The sequence below is a fragment of the Misgurnus anguillicaudatus genome, chromosome 11 (genome assembly GCF_027580225.2).
Source record: "Misgurnus anguillicaudatus chromosome 11, ASM2758022v2, whole genome shotgun sequence".
Lineage (NCBI taxonomy): Eukaryota > Metazoa > Chordata > Actinopteri > Cypriniformes > Cobitidae > Misgurnus > Misgurnus anguillicaudatus.
This window is the reverse complement of record NC_073347.2, coordinates 19,954,656-19,978,711: the sequence shown is the minus strand read 5'-3', so window position 1 is coordinate 19,978,711 and position 24,056 is coordinate 19,954,656. Positions and strand designations below refer to the sequence as shown.

At 35.2% G+C, this 24,056-nt stretch overlaps 1 protein-coding gene across 5 annotated transcripts in view; it reads right to left on the bottom strand.

The window, feature by feature from the left end:
* Positions 1–24,056, bottom strand: part of col17a1b (collagen, type XVII, alpha 1b) — a 31,780-nt gene that overhangs the window by 3,988 nt on the left and 3,736 nt on the right. For 3 of the 5 annotated variants that reach the window (XM_073873245.1, XM_073873244.1, XM_073873246.1), the window contains 49 exons: positions 23,946–23,975; positions 22,352–22,399; positions 22,109–22,246; positions 21,722–21,898; positions 21,051–21,119; positions 20,623–20,697; positions 20,295–20,369; positions 19,235–19,309; positions 17,698–17,754; positions 17,445–17,597; positions 17,095–17,184; positions 16,395–16,436; positions 16,166–16,303; positions 15,562–15,762; positions 13,527–13,577; positions 13,406–13,432; positions 13,273–13,299; positions 13,141–13,185; positions 12,837–12,941; positions 12,698–12,742; positions 12,528–12,545; positions 12,388–12,423; positions 12,218–12,244; positions 12,058–12,093; positions 11,728–11,790; positions 10,236–10,271; positions 10,065–10,136; positions 9,876–9,902; positions 9,738–9,773; positions 9,553–9,588; positions 9,377–9,457; positions 7,934–7,969; positions 7,743–7,835; positions 7,588–7,656; positions 7,402–7,443; positions 7,094–7,156; positions 3,288–3,347; positions 3,147–3,173; positions 3,004–3,048; positions 2,738–2,815; positions 2,588–2,635; positions 2,224–2,355; positions 2,037–2,144; positions 1,677–1,784; positions 1,449–1,565; positions 1,155–1,250; positions 908–1,045; positions 655–816; positions 258–443 (listed from right to left, as the gene is read on the bottom strand). In XM_073873245.1, coding sequence (XP_073729346.1) covers positions 258–443; positions 655–816; positions 908–1,045; positions 1,155–1,250; positions 1,449–1,565; positions 1,677–1,784; positions 2,037–2,144; positions 2,224–2,355; positions 2,588–2,635; positions 2,738–2,815; positions 3,004–3,048; positions 3,147–3,173; positions 3,288–3,347; positions 7,094–7,156; positions 7,402–7,443; positions 7,588–7,656; positions 7,743–7,835; positions 7,934–7,969; positions 9,377–9,457; positions 9,553–9,588; positions 9,738–9,773; positions 9,876–9,902; positions 10,065–10,136; positions 10,236–10,271; positions 11,728–11,790; positions 12,058–12,093; positions 12,218–12,244; positions 12,388–12,423; positions 12,528–12,545; positions 12,698–12,742; positions 12,837–12,941; positions 13,141–13,185; positions 13,273–13,299; positions 13,406–13,432; positions 13,527–13,577; positions 15,562–15,762; positions 16,166–16,303; positions 16,395–16,436; positions 17,095–17,184; positions 17,445–17,597; positions 17,698–17,754; positions 19,235–19,309; positions 20,295–20,369; positions 20,623–20,697; positions 21,051–21,119; positions 21,722–21,898; positions 22,109–22,246; positions 22,352–22,399; positions 23,946–23,975 — 3,744 coding nt within the window. The remainder of the gene's footprint in view (positions 1–257; positions 444–654; positions 817–907; positions 1,046–1,154; positions 1,251–1,448; positions 1,566–1,676; positions 1,785–2,036; positions 2,145–2,223; positions 2,356–2,587; positions 2,636–2,737; positions 2,816–3,003; positions 3,049–3,146; positions 3,174–3,287; positions 3,348–7,093; positions 7,157–7,401; positions 7,444–7,587; positions 7,657–7,742; positions 7,836–7,933; positions 7,970–9,376; positions 9,458–9,552; positions 9,589–9,737; positions 9,774–9,875; positions 9,903–10,064; positions 10,137–10,235; positions 10,272–11,727; positions 11,791–12,057; positions 12,094–12,217; positions 12,245–12,387; positions 12,424–12,527; positions 12,546–12,697; positions 12,743–12,836; positions 12,942–13,140; positions 13,186–13,272; positions 13,300–13,405; positions 13,433–13,526; positions 13,578–15,561; positions 15,763–16,165; positions 16,304–16,394; positions 16,437–17,094; positions 17,185–17,444; positions 17,598–17,697; positions 17,755–19,234; positions 19,310–20,294; positions 20,370–20,622; positions 20,698–21,050; positions 21,120–21,721; positions 21,899–22,108; positions 22,247–22,351; positions 22,400–23,945; positions 23,976–24,056) is intronic. The other 2 variants (XM_073873247.1, XM_073873248.1) reach the window with 2 other exon arrangements.

Sequence of the window (24,056 nt, the reverse complement as noted above, 5' to 3'; positions counted from 1 at the left end):
TTTTAGTGTCATGTAATTGTGTGTGAAGTTTTGATTGGTCTTTTATCAATTATATGCAAATAAATTTTTGTATTGTATATTTTATGTGTGCATTCTATACACTTCCTTTGGATATATGTCTATGTAGCTCATTTGATAGCATGCTGTGTTATCAACAAACTGGTCATGGGTTTGATCCCAGGGATCACATTTTATGCTGATGAAATGTATAACTTGAAAATGAACTCTGGTGCTTGGGAAATAATAAAACTACTCACTTTTAATGTAGTCAGTCACTTTCACTGCAACATTGGAGTAGTCCAGTGGTTCACCGGTCTGAGTCCCATAGTGGTACTGGCTTCTGACAGTCTGATGACTATATCCTGGCTCACCACGTTCACCTTTTTCTCCTTGAGGTCCAGGAGGTCCGGGGAGACCATAAGCGTAGAGTCTTACAGTGTCACCTGAAAAAAAGCCACTTTTAATTGACACCGCAATCAACCATCATGTGCAATTTAAATCAGCAAAATCCAAGACATGTGCGTGCTCATTTGCTGCTTGGATTCTGCTCTGACAATGCAGGGTGGCATTACTTGGTGTATCAGTTATCAGATTTTCTAAGCAAATGCAGAGTACTAAGGTGTCAACTTTAACACAAGTGTGTTACAAACTCACTGTTAAAGTAGTCCTTTAGCTCAGAACGGATTAGGTCTCGCTGGGACTGGAAAGCCTGGGAAGATCCACTATATGAAGATCCGCTATATGACACAGAGGATATAGAGTCTCCTGGAGGTCCTCGTGGACCAGGAGGGCCAGGAGGTCCTCTAAAACCAGATTCTACAAACAAGAAATCACGTTGTTATTTTCCTGCTGCATTGCAATTTAAGGTGGATAGTCAAAGAATGTGCAGGTGTATCAATTGACTCACTCTGCAGGTATTGCTGGATTTCCTCCAGTTTGTAACCCGAGACCACAGAAGTGCTGCTTCCCGGGATACCGGGTGGACCAGGAGGTCCCTGTATCCCTGGAGGACCTGGACGTCCAATGCTTCCACTAAGCCCTGCCTCTTTAATCATATATAAGAATAATGTAAAACAATAGAGATTATAACAGCTATACTATAGTATAGTGTGTGGTTTTTAAAAATAAATAATTGAAAATGATATATCACATACTCTGAATCAAAGTGACTATGTCACTGTAGGTGGAACCTGGTTGGCCTGGAGGGCCGGGAGGGCCTGGTGGTCCAGGTCTATTTATCATCCCCTTGTCTAAAAACAAATTCACAAGTGCCATCAGACAAAAATAATAGATTTTTCGTGTCAAATTTGCATTGTAAGTAGTATCAAGTCTCACGCAAAATATTTTTTCTTAAAGCTCCGGTATTTAATTTAATCTTTTAAGATGCGCTATAGGCCCTGACACGCTGCAGCTTAATCATTGGATAATCCAGCTAGATGAACACACACCATTCATAACTCTGAGGACATAGTTTGCCACTTCCTGCGTGTTGAAGGTACTAGTAACACTGCCAGGTGCTCCAGGTGGCCCTGGAGGGCCCATTACATAACGCCTTACATCATCTCCTGAACACAAGAAATACAAAATCAAACAATCCACGTCAATCCTACAAACCAATAATATCCACAGATTTAAGAGAATGCCCATACCCAAGTACAATAGACATTGTTACTCACTCTGTAAAAGAGAAATAATGTATTCAGCGGATATAGTTCCTGATGGGCCTGGAGGACCAGGTGGACCTTGGGGGCCTTGGCTAAAAGAGACACCACTAGTTCCACTACCTGAAAATAGTTAATGATATTACAGTTTCATATCACTTATACGTATCACTTAAATGTTATTTTAAACAAGCATTGTTTGGCCAGGACCATTAGTTATATAACTTTGATTTGCCACTTGCTATTACCTTAACCCTAACTTTAAGTGCAAGTCATTAGTAGCTTTGGTCTATTTTCCCAGATATGACTATTATAAATGTGAAAACATACACAAAAAGACAAACTACAAGACACAAAACTCTGTTTAAGACTTACGCCGAAGGTAGGCAATAACTCGAGATGCCACGTCCTCCACAGATGCTGAAGCCCCAGGTGGTCCCGGTGGCCCCTGTATGCTTGACAAATGCTGCCTCATGCTGTCACCTTTGCAGAAAGTCACACAATCATGAAGAAATGCTCTTTAGATTTCAATTAGAAATGACCAAGGTTAACAGGTACTCACTCTGCATATACTCCCTAATGTAATGACGATAATCTGCAGCAGAATGTGATCCACTGGAATGCCCTGGAGTACCGGGTGGTCCCGGAGGACCTGGAGGACCAGGCTGCCCTGGGGGCCCGGCTGCAAACGACCCTGAGGATGAAGCATATACTCAATGAGGACAGAGATCAACAAGTGAGAAATTAACGAATTTTGAATTAAAAGCCACTGATTTCAAAACCAATACTGTGGGTTCATATCTAAATAAACCTGATTAAAATAATCATCTCTAGAGGTGTCTTTACTAGAGAAAAGAGGATTGTGACTGAACAAGACAAATGATTCATAAACGCAGACACTTAAAGTACATTACGTGAAGATTTACCTCTTGAGTCTGTTTGGTATATTGTTCTACCCGGCGTTCCTGGTTCCCCTGTGGATTTATTGAAACAGAAACAAGACTCAGGAAATAACTTGAATCTTAGACACTGTAACACCTGTGTTTACTATTTTATCAACATTATTCCGTTTTTACCTTTTTGGCCATCTCGTCCGGGTAGTCCAGGTGATCCTGGGGGACCGGGTGGTCCTTGACCCGTACCGTATTCAGTGACTATAATAATAATTAATTTCCATATTAATTGTAGGTTTCATTAAATACTGAAACACAGTTAAAAAGTTTTACATTAAAGATTAGACATTTAGAAGCTGAACTAGAAGTTAACTACACATAGATACACTGCAATTGTTAAACAATACTTAAGAATGATTTAACAATAAAGAAGTTTGCTGTTAACTTACTAACTCTACCCGAACTTCCTGGAAGGCCAGGCTGACCTGGTTCCCCTAAGAAGTAAAATACAAAAGTGGGGTTTTTTTTAGATTTAAGGAGTGTGCATTGTTCATAAAAATGATTGTGACCTTTGAAGTGAAAAAAGCCTCACCTTGGTATCCCCTTGGACCCGGGGCACCTGAAGTTTGCACATACATAATTAGATATCTGATATTAGTTAAGTAACTACTTTCTGATGTAATGCAGAAGCAAATGAAGCATCAGTTTTAAACATTTGAAAAACACAATTCACCTGTTGCTCCTTTAGGCCCTTGAGGTCCAGGTGGCCCAGGTGGTCCTGAAAAAAATGTTCCTGTGTTGCAGAATTTGGCAAAATGTGAGACTTAAGAAACTTTGCAATTTTAACACCATGTAAAACTATGTGTCTGTCAAACCCAGGCTAAAGTCTCACAATCTAACGTTGAGATTAGGAGCATCAAAGTAGTCAGGAAGATGGGTTCCTATTGTTGATTTCAATCATTGACATGGCCTTACTCAGACAATATTTAGGATATTAAGGTTATTTTTTACAGAATGTTTGGTAGCACATTACAGATTGGTAATAAATGGGTAATAATATGGTAATATATATGTAATTTCATAGTAATGTTATTTTTAAACCACATATTACAAGTAATTACTGTGCAATATCCATACAAAAACAATTGAAAATTGTGTTAATTTAAAGGTGTAATAAAATGGTAATAATTGTAGTGAATATGTACTTGCTGAAATTATGTTTCATAAAGCCGTAAATGTTGTGGCATACACTTTCTTACTTAGTATTTTTGTCTTTTGTTCAGTAGAAATATTTAAAAATTCTTAAATCAAGATGTATTTTCTTAATGAGTAAAATGACCTAAGAAAATAAGTCTAGTTTTTAGACAAAAACATAAATATTAGGTGAAAATTGTGCTTAAAACAAGCAAAAATATCTGCCAATGGGGTGAGAAAATTATTCTTGAATTAAGTGTTTAAGAAAAAAGTGAACTTATTTCAAGTTTTTTTTCTCACGCTATTGGCAGATATTTTTGCTTGTTTTAAGCACAGATTCACTTAAATTATATATTGGTTGTCTAAAAACTAGACTTATTTTCTTATGTCATTTTGCTCTTCAATAAAATACATCTCGATTTAAGAATTTTTAGATATTTCTACTGAAAATAAGACAAAAATAAGAAGTAAGAAGTAAGAAAATAATTTTTTGCATTGTATTAAAACAATCTTAGATGGCAACACAGTCATTACACTGCAAAAAAAAAAAAATAAAATGACTTAGTATTACATAGTATTTTTATCTTGTTTTCAGTAGAAATATTAAAAAAATTCTTAAAGATGTATTTTCTTGATAAGCAAAATGACCTAAGATAATAAGTCTAGTTTTTAGACAAAAAAATATACAATTTAAGTAACTTTGTGGTTAAAACAAGCAAAAATATCTACCAATGAAGTGAGAAATTTTTGCTTGAATTAAGTGTTTAAGAAAAAAGATCTCACCCCATTCGGCAGATATTTTTGCTTGTTTTAAGCACAAATGCACATAAATTGTATATTTTTTGTCTAAAAACTAGACTTATTTTCTGTCATTTTGCTTGTCAAGAAAATACATCTTAATTTAGGAATTTTTAGATATTTCTACTGAAAACAAGACAAAAATACTAAGTAAGTTAGTCATTTTTTTTTGCAGTGTAGTTAGATGTAAAATGTAACATTTTATTTGTTACTACCTCCAAAACAAAAGAAGTAATTTCACAGAAACTACATGTATCAGGGCTGCAAAATACAGTATTTCCTGTTCTAGTTTCTCAGCTGTGTTGATATACCCATAAAGTTTTCTTCTAGTGATGCTTACTGATGGCCTTTAGAGGTGTTACCCTAGCTTTTCCCAAAAGAAAGGCAACATGGATGTCACCGTTGTTATTCTTTATTCTAAGATAAGTGACTGCGCCATATCCTTGTTCACTTGCATCAGAGAAGTTATGAAGCTGAGCATACATGTAGGACCCAAAGCTTGTGGGTTTTATGCATCTCTCAACTTTGAATTCAGAGAGTGCATTTAGCTCCTTTAACCACCTCATCCAATCATGCAGAATGTCACGGGGCACAGTATCATCCCATCCAAACTTCCTCCTGCATAGCTCCTGTAACATAGTCTTAGCAGGTAACACTACTGGTGCCAAAAATCCAAGTGGGTCGTATACTGAACTTGAAATTGACAACATCCCACGTCTTGTGTAGGATTTTTCCTGAACCTCCATTTTGAACTTGAATGAGTCCGTTTCTGCACACCACAGCAAACCAAGAGCTCTTTCAACAGGCAGGCTGTCTCTGTCCAGATCCAGTTTCTTCCACTCTTTGGCTCGGGACTCCTCGGGAAGAGCTTGAAGAACAGTGCGCTTGTTGCTACTCCATTTCGTCAAAGTGAAACCTCCTCGCTGACAAAGAGTAGAAAGATCTTTAACTAAACAAGTTGCTGCTTCTTCAGATGCCACACTCTTAAGGCAGTCATCCACATAGAAGTTTTCTTTGAGCGTTTGTACAACCTCCTCTCGAAACTCAGACTGATGATCATCTGCTGTTTTTCTCAAAGCAAAAGCAGCACAACTTGGAGAAGAGACAGCACCAAAAAGATGGACAGTCATACGAAACACTGACACTTCTCTTTCAAAGTCTCCATTTTGCCACCACAAGAAGCGAAGAAAGTCACGATCTTCTTCTGCCACCTTAACCTGATAAAACATTGCTTGTATGTCACCCATGACTGCAACCACGTCTTGCCTAAACCTCAGTAGGACTCCAAGCAATGTACTTGTAAAATTGGGACCTTGCAAAAGGACTTGATTCAAGGATGTTCCTTTAAATGTTACACCACAATCAAAAACCACCCGCAGGTTCTTCTTCCTGGGATGACGTACACCGTGGTGAGGAATGTACCACACCTTGCCACTTTCACCTTTCAGCTGTTGAGTGGGAACTTGCTCTGCATATCCTTTGTTGAGCATCTCATTGACAAATGTTACATACTCCTGATAAAATTGCTCATCTCTCTGGAACCTCCTCTTCAACCCAAGTATACGTTGTTTTGCCACAGAAAAGTTGTTAGGAAGATGCACATTTTCCCTTTTAAATGGCAACTTCAAGGTGTAATGATTATCCCTGAGCTTGGCAGAACTCTCTGCAATCTCCAAGAATCTAATATCCTCTCTTGATAATCCTTGCTCTTTTGTAACTTGCTCATTGAAATCATGGTTATATTGTTGAGACAACATCTCCTCCAACCTACACACAGAAATCCTGTTGACCACTGCAGAACAATCTTCATCCTCAAAGTTGCCTGCATGCAAAGGACCATTAATGACCCAACCCAAAGCCGTTCTTATGGCATAAGGGCCATCTCCATGGCTGTTTATGACTTCCCAAGGCTCCAACATCTTGGGTGCGTTGTTTCCAATCAACAAGTCAACGTTGGCCATTATGCGAGGAACTTTAACCTTTGCCAGGTAAGGCCACTTTGACAACTCTTCCTTAGACACAATGTTGTCAGAACTTACCGGCATCTGTTTCTGTGTAAGCATTTGTGGAAGCTGATAGAAGATGTTACCATCAATATCAGAGACTTCTAAACTTGAGAGTACGTAGGCTGGTACAACCTTTTCCTGTCCCATAGTTTGTAGTAAAAACTGAGTTTTTCTTCCAGGAAGATTAAGTCGCTGCATAAGGCTTTCAGTACAAAAGGTTGCTGAACTGCCAGGATCTAGAAATGCATACGTCTGTATTATCTGATCTCCCTTACTGCTTTTAACTTGAACTGGTAAGATAGAATTGTTTCTTTGTAATTACCTTGAAATAAATTAGGTATTTTTAAAGAAACTACACAGTATCAGGGCTGGAAAATGCAGAATCACCTATTTCAACTTAATTACTTAGTTATTATTATTACCATCTGCTATGTGAAATACGCTATACACTGATTTTATGTAGAAAACGGCAAATCACAAAAATGACTTTAGCTGGGATTTCATAAACTGGGTCTAATATGATTTAATGCTGTTATCAAACCTGAATTGGGCACAAGGGTTCCTGAATCTCCCCTGTCTCCTTTTGGGCCTGGTTGTCCATATCCTATAAGACAATCACAAATAAACTGTTGACAACAGTATGCTACTATAGAAAAGTATCTGCTAGTTCATCTCTTTCTATAGTTTATATACGGCAATATGATTATTCAACACTCAGTGAAGATTTAATATTACTGTATTGACTGTAAAGGAGGTAGTCTGGTGCATTTAATGTATAACTTATGAGCATGCCCTAGCAGTACAGTGTTTTACAGGAAAAAGATCAGAATCAGAGAGTAGTTTTTTTACCGGGCAAGCCTGGTGGTCCCGGTGGTCCTTGTATAGAATTGCCTAAAGGAGGATAGAAATAAAAATGTATTCAAAGCATTGTTAATTGTCACAAGCCAACCTATTGTGTTATTGTTACAAACAAAGGACTCAAAGAGATAATTCAAGATGCTGTTCCTGAAACCTTCTTTAATTGTATTGTTATACCTGGAGGTCCAGGAGGCCCTGGTGGACCAGGAGGACCAGCTGGTCCAGCATTCTGAGCACTATAAACACCTAAATTATCAGACACACAAATATTAAATTAACGTGTCTCTTTAATCTGTTCATGTTGAAAGTAGATAGTTTAACAAAAGACTCACTTCCTGTATGCCTTGAACTCACAGTCTCACTAGTTCTCACGACAATACCAGGTTCTCCTTGATCTCCCTGATCTCCCTTAGGACCTTTAGGACCTGCATAAACATGGAAATTGACAGGTGTAAAGAACGTCATTTTTCATTCTTATTTCATGGAAAAACAGGAACAGCAGATGCAAATGATTAAAATTTACCAGGCTGACCAGGAAGTCCAGCAGGGCCAATGGGTCCTAATGTGACAAGACAGACATTTCATACATCAAGTATATTGTAAACATTACAAAAAATATAGTGCGGTAGATCAAAGCAGTTTAAAGTGTCAAAGTATTTATCATAAATGACACTGAAAAATATTTACTTTACAGTACAATTGTTATATACATACAGTGCATCGCAAGTAAATAGCATTGTTTTTAAGTTGAGTTTATCTCTTTCTCCGCCATTGACGAGGTATCTCATCATTTAAGAGAAAACATTTGCATTAAAAAACGTGTTACTGATGAGGTTTTAAGGTTATCTGGAATACTGCGATATCCCCTCATTTATTAAAAAACTGAAGTAAAAAAATATTATTTAATTTTACACTGCGTTTATGTTTTTGATAATCGTTCTGAATCTAATCTCTAACAAAATTCCTTTACAACAATGCAATTATTTCAGCTTTTTTGCTAAAAAAATAATTTTTGAAGAAAAATACCCATATTTAAAGCAACACTAAGTAATTTTCTTACCTTTAAATAATGTCTCTAAAATTATTTCAGTGATAGAACAACTTTTAACTGGACAATTTGTACTGTTGCTGCAACCTGGGCAGCCTCCTAGCTGCTACAAGCTCACTCTGAAAGTGGCGGTGGAGGGTAGAGCACACAGCTCCGCCCCTCCCCCTGCCTGCAGAAGAGTGTCTGATACACTGTTGCGCTTTTCAACCACATGGGGGAGCTGTAAGTCATTTTTACATGGAAACTACATAGTGTTGCTTTAATAGTTTATAAGCAGAGAAAAAAATATAGATAGGATGACAGGGTTTTCCCCGTTTTGTTTGTTTGTTTGAAAGCAGAGGGTCTGTTCTTTCATTCGATATATTTGTATGTTTATATCTTTTTAGAAAAAAAAAATCCTAGAAGTTTGTGAAAATCGCAAAAATTGCTGGCGGGCAACTTTTTAAAAAAAAATGCTGGCGGCGAATGAGTTAATCTGCTCTTTTACTGGTCAATGCTATTACTGTTCATTTAAAGGTGCAATGTGGGACAAAAATGCATTATAATATACATAACTACACTTTATTATCAGTGGTGTATGCGTTTTGAAAAGGAGTTGTGAGCTGTGGACTTAGACGTTGGTCTCACTTCTAGATGCCGCTAAAAGTCTCACATTGCACCTTTAAGTGACTTGGTGGTTAAGACATTATACATTTTAGACAGAAAATGTATAATTCAATGCCAAGACATGAATTAAAGTCGTGTTTTACAAAGCTGCTATTGGTTTTCATAAAATCCGTATTTATAAACAGCTTTAACCAGTGAATCACATGAAGACCCTAACGCAATAAACATTTTTGTTGTTTCTATTTTGGTGTTTGTTTAAACTGTCACTTTGTGTAGTTGTTTTTAACAATGTGATGAAGATTATGAACATACCTGAGAGTCCTGGAGCTCCAGGTGGGCCAGGAGGTCCAGGGCTGCCGGGTGGTCCTGGGATTGCCACTGAGCTTGAGCCTGCTATAAAATCCACTTACATTAAAACCCTCAAAAAAAGATTTTCAATCTGATGTAGTGAACTGTTCAGTGTGGTCTAATGCTTCATATAGTCTTACCTGCATTAATCACTCTTCCAGGTTCACCGGTCTCACCTGTAAACATTTTCACAATGATTTATTTTTACATTGTTTAACATACTTTGAATTACAGACATGATTTAAATGTCTAACAATGAATACAGTCACATACAAGACTCAATAAACACAGATTCAGAAGTAAAACAAATGTAATCACACAACACCTTTAGTCCCAGGTTGACCAGGATTGCCAGGAATGCCTATGATAAATCAAATGAAAATATTTCAGCTCCAAACATAAATGAAAAGAAATTGTAATGCACAAGAATATAACTTGAAAAAATAGTGACACATAGTGATACCTGGAGGGCCTTGAATCCCAGGAGTTCCTGTTTAAAAGGTGGCAGTAGAAAAATTAACATCAGACAAAAAAGCACCTGTTTCTTTCATGATTATAATAATTATTACATGGCAAATGATAGGAACTGTGTTCAGACATGCAGCACAAGGTGTTTTTCTGACATTAAATAAGATGATATTAGATCGTATACCTGGTATCCCAGCATCACCGGGTGGCCCAGCCGCTCCTCTGATTCCTGGTAATCCAATTGACCCAGTCTCTCCTGGGTATGAACAAAAACAAGATACAGATTCAAAAACAAATAAAGAAAAAAGTGCAATCAATCAGTAGTGCAAAATCTAATTATGAAAATACCACTTACCCCTTTGGCCCTTTTCACCAGTAGCTCCTTGAGGCCCTGAAGTCAAGTTAAATAAAGTTTATTTGTATAGTGCATTTCACAATACAATATGCATTAAAAATTGCTTTACAAAAAATGGCCCTCAAGCCAACCCAAAGCAGTGTGGCAAAGTCAATGTAGGGTATACATAAAGGAAAAGAAAAATACATCATATAAAACGGCTCGTTCTGGTTCTTCATTTTGATTGGTTGAAACGCGTTCTAAGCTGTGATAAAATACCCCGGTAACCCCACGGTTCAGATCGCTTTACAGAAGTATCACTGCGCAAATGGTGCTACATACTGTTTTATGATAATAAACACCACAGTCTTTAATAATTCTTAAATTTTTCTACATTTGCACAATTATGGCGATATCCAGATAAATGTCATAGATATTGTTTAGTCATTTCGTCCATAAAGAGAAAACGTTCTTTGAGTTGTTTTTGTCTTAAATTGACATTTCCGCTATTATCCACTAGATGGCAATCTTACCCAACTTAAACACAGACGCATTCACTCGACACAACAGCGTTGTGGTGGATTTAGCGTGAAGTGTAAGTTTTGATGGCTCTGATTCTGATTTCTTACAAAAGTTCTTCACAAAAATTGAATTTGAGAGGTGATAACTGTACAAATTTTATGTTTATTTAAAGAAGATAATTTTTCTGTAAGGCATTAAACTAAAACTGGGTGGCAACTTAAAAAAAGGAACGCTGACGGGGAAAGCATATTTGATCATCACTTCAACAGTTGCACGATATAAATGTTAATGTATAAATTAAATTAGATGAATGTTGATTTATAAAATAAACACCACAGTCTTAAATCATATTTTCATTGTGTCTTTGCTGCATCTGTGTTGGTTGTGAACTGCGCTCTGTTGCAGCCACACTTGATTCTGAGGAACTACTTTGTTTGGCGGAAGACTAACATTTGTACTAATATAATTACAACTTATTTGTGTTTTATTTCATGAAATCCTGCTATGTATATGAAGTAACCGTTTTATAAAAGCAATAAGTCCTGCTAAGTAGTGGGGTTACAGTGCATTTTATAACAGCTAAGGTTTTTTTTAACAACGCCCCTTAGATGTTATAAAATGCACTGGTAACCCACTGCTTCTTAGGGCTTATTGCTTTATTTGGGAAATTCTGTACTGTACCAAGCCAAGATTTGCAATGAAGAGTTCAAGGCTATATCAACACTTTGATGGTTTTAGTCATATGTAGTCAAAGTAAACTCACAAGTCTTTGGAATATACTATTTAATATAATAATATCTGGAAATACCTAAAGCTAACAAAGTAAATACAGTATGTCAAATGTTTATAGTTTTCATCTTCACATCTTTTTGCAGCCTACAGAATGTTCCTAAGGATAGTGCCACATAAAGGACCAACACATCATGTTATCTAACTTTACTGTCAGAAATGTGCTATCAGTTCTGTTGGCATGCTTAAACAGATATATCACCTGAAGATCCTTTATCTCCTTTCTCTCCAGCTGATCCAGATCTCCCTGGACTCCCAGGAATACCTGATGCAGTGAAAAAAAGTTGAATCAGACATTTGTCTTGCATTAAATTTAAACATACTATAACATATCTCAGTCAAGCTCTTTGTTACTACACTGTAAAAAAATGCTGTAATTATTCAGTTGGTTGCCAGTAACTTACTGTAGAAGTTAAAGACTGAAAATGTTTTATGTCCATTTAACTTTGAACAAACTGTTGCCAGTAAATCCCAATAATACTGTAATTTCTACAGAATTTTTTTACAGTGTACTCGACCTAAATTCACACACCTGGAAACCCATTGTCTCCTTTATCACCACGATCACCTGCAATACAATACACATATCATTTCACATACTCACAATCTACAATAACAAGGGTGACTTGGTATATCACATTATAAAACATTTTTTTTGTAGAATTTAGGCTGAAATATAATATGTTACAAACCTTTAATTCCGGGAAGTCCTCTGTCACCTGCAAAAAAATGAAGTCATTTTACACCAGTAAACATTATATTTATAGAATTAAAAAGAAATACAAATAAATAAATTGTTGGATTTTGAGTTGAATCAAATCATTTATCCACAGCAACTACAAACTATACTGTATGTACAAACCTTTTGGACCAAGTTCACCTCTAAAGCCTGGTTCACCTGAACAGGAACAGGTTACAGTTTTTATATTTAGTCATTTTTTATGTGAAGTCACACTAAGTATGCAGTCAATAATATTTTTTTTAAATAAAAGAGTTAATTACCATGTAAACCAGTAGCACCTGTTAAACAAACAAATGTATATGAATAAATATGGCAATACTTTTTAATTGCACAGTGATGTCCATGTAAAACATTGTACTGTAATCAGCTAAGGCCACAGACTTTTATTAGTGGTATTTATGACACAAATAAAAATGTGTTTTGCATTAACCTTTTGGCCCAGGTGGACCAGCTGGACCAATGGCACCAGGGAAACCTGGAAAATATAAAACATAAATGGTAAAAAAAGTAATGTTTTTAAATGGTAAAGTTCATATTATCTATGATAAGTTCAAAAGTCTCAATGTTACCCCTATCACCCTTTTCTCCAGTTCCGGGTGGCCCTGGTTCTCCACGGGGTCCAGGTTGTCCGTCTCTTCCCCTAAACCCTGGTGATCCTTCTGCACCATGTTGACCTTTAAAATACATTTTTAAATATTAGATAAGGCTACATCTCATGATTTTTATATGCACTAACATTAGCAGTCAGTTAAAGCAAAATGTACTGTACTTCTATGAGCCATAACATTAGGGGTAAATGTTGACTTTATTCAAGATTTACAACTTTGTATTATTTTAGAAACATAAATAATCTATAAATTTTAAATGTGGCACCTGCATTTCCTTTTTCCCCTTTTGATCCATCCCTTCCTGGTAATCCTGGAAACCATAAAATTACAATGAAATCACACTTCTGTGTTACTACTATATTATGACTTTCAGAAACAGCCCAAGCATTACTCCTACCTGATTGTCCTGGGAAACCTGTGTCTCCTAAAAAAGAGGTTAAAAGCATTTACGTACTGTACTGCATGTGAATCACTGAGAGTATGTCACTACTATTTTGAATTTACAGCTATACAGTTTAAAATTTACAAACCCTTGGGCCCTGGAGGTCCAATTTCACCTAAAATGGTAAAAAAGGAAACATATAATGACACTGGAAAAATACGTTTCTATCTTCAAATTCACAAAAGTTGTTGTAACTGAAGATTCAGTACCTTTGGGCCCTGGCAGTCCTCTTTCAGAGTTGACTAAAGTCGCAAGGTAGCCTGCACACACAATAAGCGAGTAGTTAACATAAAAATCCAATCTTTTGGATGAAGTACTTAACACGATCAAAGCCACAATTTTGCTAAGTAGACACCTAGAAACAGGACATAATCTTTAAAATGTAGTAGTTGACACTAACACTATGGTCCAATTCTCACTATTAACATACTAGCATGTATATTACAAGAATATTGGATGTTTATTAATACATATACAGCACATATTAATGCCTTTTTCTGCATCATCCTTTTAAACATCCCTTAATACTATCAATACCTAAACTTACTAAAAATAAGGTAGTTAGTACAACAACCTTATAAGCAGTAAATAAGGGTTTATTGAAGTAAATGTCATAAATAGATAGTTAGAACTGTACTCTAAAGTGTAAAGCTATATTTCTTAGTTAACAGAACTAACATAAGCAAACACTGAACAAGTAAAATTACTAACATTAACAAAGATATGTCAGATAATGTCTATTTTATATTTATGTTTGAGTATTGTTGGGTTTGAATATTGTTGTAATGTGTTTATGTTTTGTTTAAAGGTGACATAGAATGATTGAACAGGGTATTTATCCTTGTTCTGTGATGTGACATGTAGACAAAAATGTTTTTGTTTGGGTCTGTAATGCCTTAGAAGCTTCCTAAAAACCTCTCTCAAATAGCTCTATTAGGGTGGGGAATTTAAACAATTGGTTTTGCACCTATTTGGCTCCCCCTACTGGCTTAACTTGCAATCTCATTACTGATTGGCTGACTTTGCTGCCACTCAAAAAATGTAGCCAATTATTTTAAAGTGGAGGGGCAGTTAGATGCCTGTGATGTCATAAGCATCAGTTTTTCAGATTGGGCTGTCTTCTGACATTTCTAAAAGAGGAATTTCTATGAGACTGAGATGTTTAGAATGTCTAGAACTTTTGGTATGTTTGTGAATGCGGGTAGACTACCATTATTCAACAAAGACAAGGTAAAAATGTTTTTTCATTCTCTGTCCCCTTTAAATTTAGTTAGCTTATTACGAAAGATAGACTGTAATTTTAAACGCCATATAGGGTAAAGGCCAATATGAAGGGAGAATTGTAATGGGTCAGACATTATTTACGAGTTTAATTTAAGTTTTGTTTTCTACTTTAAAACGAATTTCGTTTCAGATAATTTGTCTCTTAATTTTAATCGATGTTTTGTTGATAAGTTTTGTGAATATAAATTAATAAAAACAATAAACTCAACGTCATTAATATTTAATGCTCGTTTAGCCGCTTGCACTTTTAGCTATTTCTGTGTTGCTAGCGGAGGACGTGCACGGACCTCGCACACTTTTAAAAATTAATGCAATAAGCATTTCTGTAGGCTAAAGCTTTACTTCACCTCTTACTATGTTTGATTGAAGTTTGCATTTGCTGAAATTTATTTTTGCTTCCAAGTTTGTTTAGTACTGTTCACTTGAATGCTTTCTTTTTAAATCATAAAGACCTTTCTGTTTAGTTATAAAATCAAAATTAGCCTATTTATCATATTAATATGTTGTAGGGGGGAGCTAGAACAGTATAAGACTTTCCCAAACACATTTTTATAGGTTCAAAAATAGTGTCTGTTGAAGTTGCCAGCAAGGGATCCAGGTATGAATTTTTGTCAATATCACACACCCCTAGGTTGCATAAATGCGCAAAGGTAAGCTATTATTAGAGTAATAAGTTGTTTTACACTTTTATGCGCATGCCCAGTTACGTGATTGGTCATGTTTCATGTGTTTATGGTTGTGTATAGTGTGGATGAAGATTCTTTTTAAAATGCCAGTATAAACGAGGATCGTTTTAAAATGCTGTTTTAAAACGCAAATGCTCTAATATAAACAGGGCCTAAATTAACCTGAAATTAATTAATTCAAGTCAGTAACTTTACGTTGGGGTTATGTGCAGGGTTAGGATGTTCACAGAGCATTTATGAAAGTGTGGATGTGTAGAACTGCATTCATGTGTACCTTTCATTGATTCAGACTGCATCTCTGCTCTCAGTATTTCCCTAAAATGACTGCCTGAATAGAATGAAGTATCATACACAGATTTCTCTCCACCACTGCTGTTAACATCATTAATAGAAGCAATCAGGCGTTCTGTGTGTGGATTCGAGACAATTCCCTCAAGAGTGTTGACACGAGTCTTCAGTTTCTTCAACTGCTCAGCTTCAAGGAGAAAAAGATGTTTACATTAATGAAAGAGTCACAACAGCAGTGGATTTCCCTTTTGACCAAACGTACAAAATGTCACCACAATTATATTAGTATTAATTTACCTGTAAACTACAGTAAATACAGAATGTTCAGATCATCTTGTTGCCGCATTGTTTATATCTAGCCTCATTATAACTATGCTAGCAAAATATTAGTGCTGAATTTATTTGAACAAAAAACATAATGTCTTTCTTTAAAAAATCTAGACGTATCCTTTAGGTATTTTTCTTTGTTTCTTTAACATAAACTAATGGGTAACTTCTTTACCTTTGAAATTATTGTTGTGTTTCAAATGTCATCATTGTCCTTGCCTATTTTAAAAAATAAAGTCCTTCACGGGAATGACGAGACTTACCCAAAGCAATGAGTCCAAACAGAAGTCCAAGGAGCAGCAGCAGGGCGAGCAAAAAGCCCAGCAGCCACTTCCACCAGGAACAACAGTGTGGCCCACATCCACAGCAACCTCCTCCACATTCATCCTCATCCTTAATCTCTGACCGGACACAAACAGCAGGAGAGATAAGCTTATACAGTTTAAATACTAAAAGGTTATTTCACAACAAGTCTGAAATAATAAAATGTACCTGCATATGTAGCTTTATCTTTTGTTGCCACTGCAGACCCATCTTTGGAGAGGTAAGAAAAGTATTGAGATGTTAACCAATATATATTATATATATTTTTTAAATAATATTTTTAAGTGATTATTTTTTTAACATTTACATTTAAAAATCTACAAAACTTTACAGTTACAAAACAAAATGTGACCCTGTCTGTGGAATCCAGCCTTGAGTCTCAAAATGTAAAGATGAGGAGCATTAAAGTTTGATTTCAATCATTGATTTTTCATATTAATCTTTAACATAACCTGAAAAAAAAAATTTTGGAAATATTTTGATAAATGATGGTAAGCACACAGTTGACGGTAGCCTACCCATTAAATTCCATCATATTTTAAATTCCTTCTATGGAAGTCAATGGTCAATATCTGCTGTGTGTTTACCATCATTTTTCAAAATATCTTCTTTTGTTTTCATCAGAAAAAAGAAATTCATACAGGTTTAGAACAGACAGAATGACAGAATTTTCATTTTAAGGTGAACAATCCCTTTAAGGTTATATTTTCACACAATATTTTTTACATTATGTTGGAGGACTTCATGTGGAAAACAGAAACACAGACAGGGGCACATTTTTATTTACTATTCCTATATTAAAATTTTTTTTAAAATAATTTCATATCAAACACTGTAATAATACTTTAAGGTTAGTTAAGTTTCTTACAGTATGCACCAGAGCTAGACTTGACCAGAGGACTTTCAGAATAGCTGGTTGTCAAAGCTTCCTTCTTCACTGAAACATCTGAATATGACTCTTCAAAGCATAGATTGTGTAGTGTTCAGTTAATGAAAATGCTGTGTCTAGGAGGTAACATTTTATCTATCATATATCACATTTTAGTCAATACACTATTGCAGTGATGACATATTAATATTAACCAATAAGGTTTTGTGGCTGTTAAAGATTCTTTGTGGAACATCCTGACAAAGAACCTTTCACGAATCTTTATTTTTAAAGAATATACATAACAATATAAAATAATATCACTATGAGTAATTCAGTCTTATGTTTACCTGCTTTGGCATTGTGGGCACTGTTGGTAAACTGCTTGCCGCTGTCTTTGGTCAAAATAAGATCTTCACAGTCTCTCCTTACAGGAATGTTCTCTTTCTCTGATATCAGGTATTTCTTTGTCACATTCTCATTAAGGAGTCTTGTACCGGTTCCTTAATAAAACACAAAGTGTTCTTGTTTGTCATGCAACCTTATCCCTTCAGAAAACAAAAGTAAAAAGCTATAAAGCATTTCACTAAAAATAATAAACACCTGAAGTGGAGACGCCTGTGCTGCTCACTGCTGAATAATTTTTCTGTACTCCATATCCTAAAGAACACATGCACATTAACAAATAAAATAAACATTTCTTTTCTTATTTTCTGGGGTTACAATACAGTAGGTTAATGCTTTGCCATATTCCCCTAAAAGGCCTTAAATCTTGGACACAAAGTGTTTAACAATGACTCTTTTAAGGACAATAGTAAAAACTTATATAGCTTTATATAATAATATTATGAAATATATATTTTTTACGAAAAAATTATTAAACACAAGGTGTATTGTGTAGCTTTTAGAAGGATCTCTTGACAGAAATGCAATACATAACTATATCAGTGGTGTATAAAGACCTTACATAATGAACTGTGTTGTTTTTATTACCTTAGAATCATACAATCCTACATTAATCAAAGTCGGCGTCATGTTTCTACAGTAGTTGTTTGACCTGTGGTGGCTACCATAATATGTGTTTTAAAATTAAGGGGTGAGCTGTTGGTTGCAATATCATAATCTCACCACTAGATGCCGCTAAAATGTACACACACCACCTTTAAGAATGATTTTTGTTTCAGATTTGATCATGCCCATCAGCATTTTTGGTAACACTTTACTTGAAGGGGTGTTCATAAGACTGACATGACACGTGTCATGAACATAAAGTAGATATTATGCACGTTTTAATACCTTTACAAAATGCAACAGACATTTTATACTTAAGTTCATGTTTGTGCACAATACATATAAAACTGACAACTAACAGAACTTGTTCTTCCTCACACAGAGGGTTCTGAAATTTTCTGACATAAAATACAAATAAAACATTTAATTAATTTAACACATTAATTTAATGTAATTAACTGTTTTTGCAGTGATATGGACCCAATGCTGCATGGCTTAACCCATTATTGTACTGTTTTCATTTAATTTTAGGTTAATTGATCTCCAAATGCAATAAAATATGATTTTATCAATTTTAATTATTATTATTTGTTATATTATTATTGATTTTAATTTTGTAAAACCTGGAGGAAACTTTAAAAACATTTTGAACTGAAGAATATTTATGACACTGTTATTAAACTATTTGACAGAGTATTAACACTTTATGACATTTTAATGACACATTCAATTTGTATCACTGGTAAAAAGTGGTCAGTTATGTTGTCTTGGTAATGTCAAGTTGTCATAACCAAGACATCTTAAACAATGTCATCTTTGCATTAAAAATGAAATAATTAAACAAATGACACTTCATAAAATCTCCTTCATGTTCATGACATGTCATGCCATGATTATAAAAGTGTTATGTCAGTCTTATGAACAACCCTTCAAGTAAAGTGTTACCGCATTTTTACTGTCCATACAACAAAATATATTTCAATCCTTTCTGATTTCAATCTTTTGGGGGATGTCCCTTTAAGGTTCGAATAGAACCCACCGCTACTCTTATGGGGGTTATTCCCCCAAATTGAAAACTCTTTTCCGGTTTTATTGTTGAGCTGTTGTGTTGATTGAATATATTAAACACCTGAAGTGGAGACACCTGTTCCCAAGGCAGCAGTGCTCTTTGGACTTGATGAATAATTTTTCTGTACTCCATATCCTGAAAAATAAACAGACATTTTCTTATTTTACAGAGTTACAATATGTTAATGCTATGCTATTTTTTCTTAAAGGGTCTTGAATAATTTTCTCAGGGACAAAGAGTTTTATATAAGAAATAATTGACGACAGGCCAAATAAAGCATTCAACAGCCCGATGCATGGTATACATGGAATAATGACTCTTTTAAAAAACAAAAACAACTAATAAACAACCTTTTAGGCAAATAACGGTGCCTAAAAGGTTCTTCACACAGCAATGCCATAAAAGAACCTTTTTTTTGTTCTTCAAAGAACCATTAATTCATTTTACATTTTTATAATCTGAAGAACCTTTATTTCACCTTAAAGAACCTTTTAGGAAACAAAAAGGTTCTTCAGATGTGCTTTAAAGAACCATTTAGACAGAAAAGGTTCTTCTATGGCATTGTGATGCATCTTTATCTTTTAGAGTTAAGGTCTATACCAGGGTTCAAAAAAGTTTTTAATTTTTAAACGCCCATCAGTTTTTTACTTGGAGTCTGAGACTACCACAAAAACAAGCTTTATGTTTCATTTTCAACAAATATTGTAAATGTACTGTATAAAGCAATATATTAATAATTTAACATTGGGTTAAATTAAAATATAAAAAAAGATATAAAAACAAAACTTAGCACTTTCTGTTGCAGCTTCACTTAAGCCAATTCACATACTGGTGATAATGTCTTATAAAGGCAATGACCCAGTAAAAGCAGAGATAATACAGTCATTTAAGTATATAAACAGTCATCATTAATTATGATTTGTAATATTTTTACCGTTAAAAAATAAAAATAAAGAATATATTGTCAGTGAAGTTCTGTAAATGTGCATGTCAAAAACAGTATGTAAATCCAAATATTTTAGATCTCCAAAATTGAAAACTGCATTTGGCCTGGTCATCAAGCCATCTATACTGTTTGGTGTTGTTGATCTCTGTTGTAATGAGTAAATAAAACAAACACCTGAAGTGGAGACGCCTGTGCTTACTGCAGCGGTGCTGTTCGAACTTGTTGAATAATTTTTCTGCACTCCATATCCTAAAGAATACAAACACAGAAACAAATAAGCAGACATTTTTATTTTAAATTGTGTGTTGTGCATGTATATAAAATATGTATTTATACTTTAAATAGGTTAACCAATTCACAGGGTAATAAATTGTAACAAGATGTATTGGGCACTAGCTCAGTAGAGCAAGTTTCACAACAGTTTCAACTGTGCCAAAACCCATTCACACTGACTATGAGCCCTACATACTGCCCTTATACCCTGAGTGAACATAATAAACACCTGAACTGGAGACACCTGTGCCCAATGCAGAAGTGCTGTTTGAAGTTGCTGAATATTTGTTATGTACTCCATATCCTAAAGAACAAACACATAAACATAAAACATAGACACATGTATGTGTAGAAATTCATGGGTTCAGCATATGAAGACCTCAGATGCAAGTGTGTCTGACATGTTTTCTTGAAAATTAGCATTTTTATCAGACTCTTAATTAATTCTGCAATCAAACTGGTATTTCTGAATGGCCTGAGGCTGGGATTAAGCGTAAAAATTTGATGAACGTATATGTAGCAAGAGCATTCGGTTAATATCATTATTTTATTTTTAGCGTCTTTTGCATCTGAGCTCCTCATATGTAATTACCTTGACAAATTACAATGTCAATACAAGGACAACTACATGATACAGTATATGATGCAGAAGTATACCTGGAAGTGTGTTAGCTCCACTCGAAAGACCACCACTAACAGGAGCTAAATTGTTATGAAATCCATAAGCTGATAAACCAAGCAAAGAAACAAAAGCAAAAATGACATATTTAACCAATTTTTGTCTGAAATTACTGAATGGTTTAAAGGTGCAGTGTGTAAATTTTAACGGCATCTAGTGGTGAGGTGGCAAACTGCAACCAATGGCTCAGTCCACTGCTCACCCCTCACTTTTGAAACACATAGAAGCTAAGGTAGCTACCACCGGACAAACACGTCATCGTCGGAGACAACTTAGTAAAAAAAGTTTGTCCGTTAAGGGCTTCTGTAGAAACATGGCGGCACAAAATGGCGACTTCCATGTAAGGGGACCCTCAGTGTTTGTAGATAAAAAGGTCTCATTCTAAGGTAATAATAAACACATAACGGTTCATTATGAAAGGTCATTATACACCCCTAGTTTTGAATATTATTTTGCATTTCTGTCAAGAGATCTTTCAAAAAATTACACACTGCACCTTTAAATGTTTCTTTTTGTCCCATTGGGATGCTGCATGATTCAATTAATAAAATTCAAAAGGTCAAAAATGTTTATCTTAAATGTGTACATTAAACACTCATTAATGAATTGTTTAAATGAATGAGTGACCTATTGTCATAGATGTGCGGACCTGATAAAGATGATGGAGATGTGCTGCTTGCAAGAGTAGCTCCTGTTGCCATGTTGTTGGTGTTGCTGTGAAAGCTGTAGGCTGAAGTACTGGTGGAGATTGCAGCCGGCAGTGTAGAGGTGTTCCAGGTAATTGAGGTCAGATCAGTGTCCAGATCAACGTTATCATATTGCTCAACTAAGACGAATGGAAAGGAACAGCTTGGATTAGGTGCGGACGCAAGTTATGTGTGCATGTATAAACCAGGGAATTGCATGTTAAAATAAACCGACTCTGCCACCACCACAGGTGTGATAAGAGTATTAGATACACAAATATCTTGTAATTCTTCACTATTAAGGCATAGTCTTTTACTAATCTAAGCTCTCATCATGTAGCTGTCATTACCTGGTTTGGTGGTGGTCTTGGTCTCTATGGTGGCTTTGCGAGGAATGGGCAGAGGAGAGGAGCAGGGAGATCTTGTTGGGCTCACGCTGCAGGAGCGTGAACCTTTCAACAGCTTCTTCACATCCTCCAGCTCTGTCCCTGTAGCAAAAGAATTGTATTACAACTTTGCTGCAAAACTATTAAAAAACGGTGTTGCATGGATCAGTACCGATTTTACCTAATAAAAATTAAAATAAAACCTACATCTTGTAGAAGGAGATGCACTCTGTAGTCTTCTCCTGATTTCTGTCTCTATAGCAGAAAGAAAGAGAGAGAGAGAGAGAGAGAGAGAGAGAGAGAGAGAGAGATTTTGATTTTTACATCACTTTATTTCCAATAAATAGGGGTTACTTCAATACAATACAACACTCACTCACAATCACATATAAAATAACACTTAGAAAGTAAAAAATAAATCATCATCTAAAACAACACACAAAGCCTCCTTGCAGCACCATATACCCTCAAACGTGATTATGTCATTCACCATTTTATAATAGTTAAAATCAGCTGTAACTCTTGCTTTAACCATTCCTGCAAAAACCATTGTACTATCCTGAGACAAATTTTGTTCCATTTTCCTTTTTCTACTCATGTAGATGGCCATCTTAGCTTGGCCTAACACAAAATTTAACAATTGGCATAAAAACTTTTTCTTTGCAACATATTTAAAACCCAAAATAAAAACCTCTGGAGAAAACAATTCATTACATTTCTTAAATATATCTCCTAACAGAAGAAACAAAACCTGCAATCTGTCACAACTTAAAAAAGCATGAAAAACTGTTTCTCTTTCATTGCAAAAAGGACAACCAACTTCAACCTCGGAATTTAAAATAGAAACAAAAGCATTAACAGCGACAACTCCATGTAATATTCTCCACTGTAGATCTCCTACTTTCTTGACTAATGACATACATTGTGAAAAAATATATAACGTTAGCTGATAACAACAGAAATAACACGCTTTTGCCGCGGTACGCGTCTGACCCGAATAACTTCCGGTCTGTATGTGTTTATTAGTCTGGCTAGTAACTAAACCAACCTCTGGAAAAAGTAACTTACTTTGTCGAAAATTAAAGGAGACAGCGAGCATATAGATTACAGCTGTGAAGAGAGGTTTGGCAGCCAGGCAAGAATTCAAAGATCTGTAGCTAATGTATACATACATTTTAAACAGTAACGTTACGTTACCTCAATGTAGTAGGCCTAGTTATTACGCGTTAGATATGAACAAAGGTAATTTACTAGCTTGTTATCAGAAATAAACTACTCTAAAATTATTCTGCTGTTACTGAATCTATGCGAAAGTCTATCGGAAGTTAATTTCGGTCCACAAAAGCCGTTTCCCACGTGTTTATGTTGATACTGCTGAAACCACGGTTCTGGCTAGAGCGGATACAGCTACAGCCAAATCTTGTAAGGGTTAGGTTTGGGGTTAGGATGAAAACAGCCGTTCTGTTTAGATAGGATACAGCTAGAGCCTAAATTCCGTGAAATGTTGGGTTTAGGGTTAGGTTTTGGGTTAGGATTAGAATGAAAAAAAAACAGCGCTCATCCTGCAAGCTTTCACAAGATTTTGGTAGCTGACTGTATCCCTTCTAGCCACACCTGAAAACCCCCTTTGATGTGAAACAAAACTTTTTTTACTATGAAATTAAACTGTACATCCTAAATCATTCAACTTAACTGCACAATAATTTATATATCATAAATGAATAATTTATGTAAATAATATAATAAAATAATATGCAAGAAATATAAAAAAGTAATATAGCCAAATATAATAAAATTTTACCTCTGCTCGAAGTTCTTCCTCTACTTGATCCTGGTAGACAGAGACAAAAGAATAACACAATCATATATTATAGCCTATATAAAATATACTTTTGTTACTCAGTATGCAAAA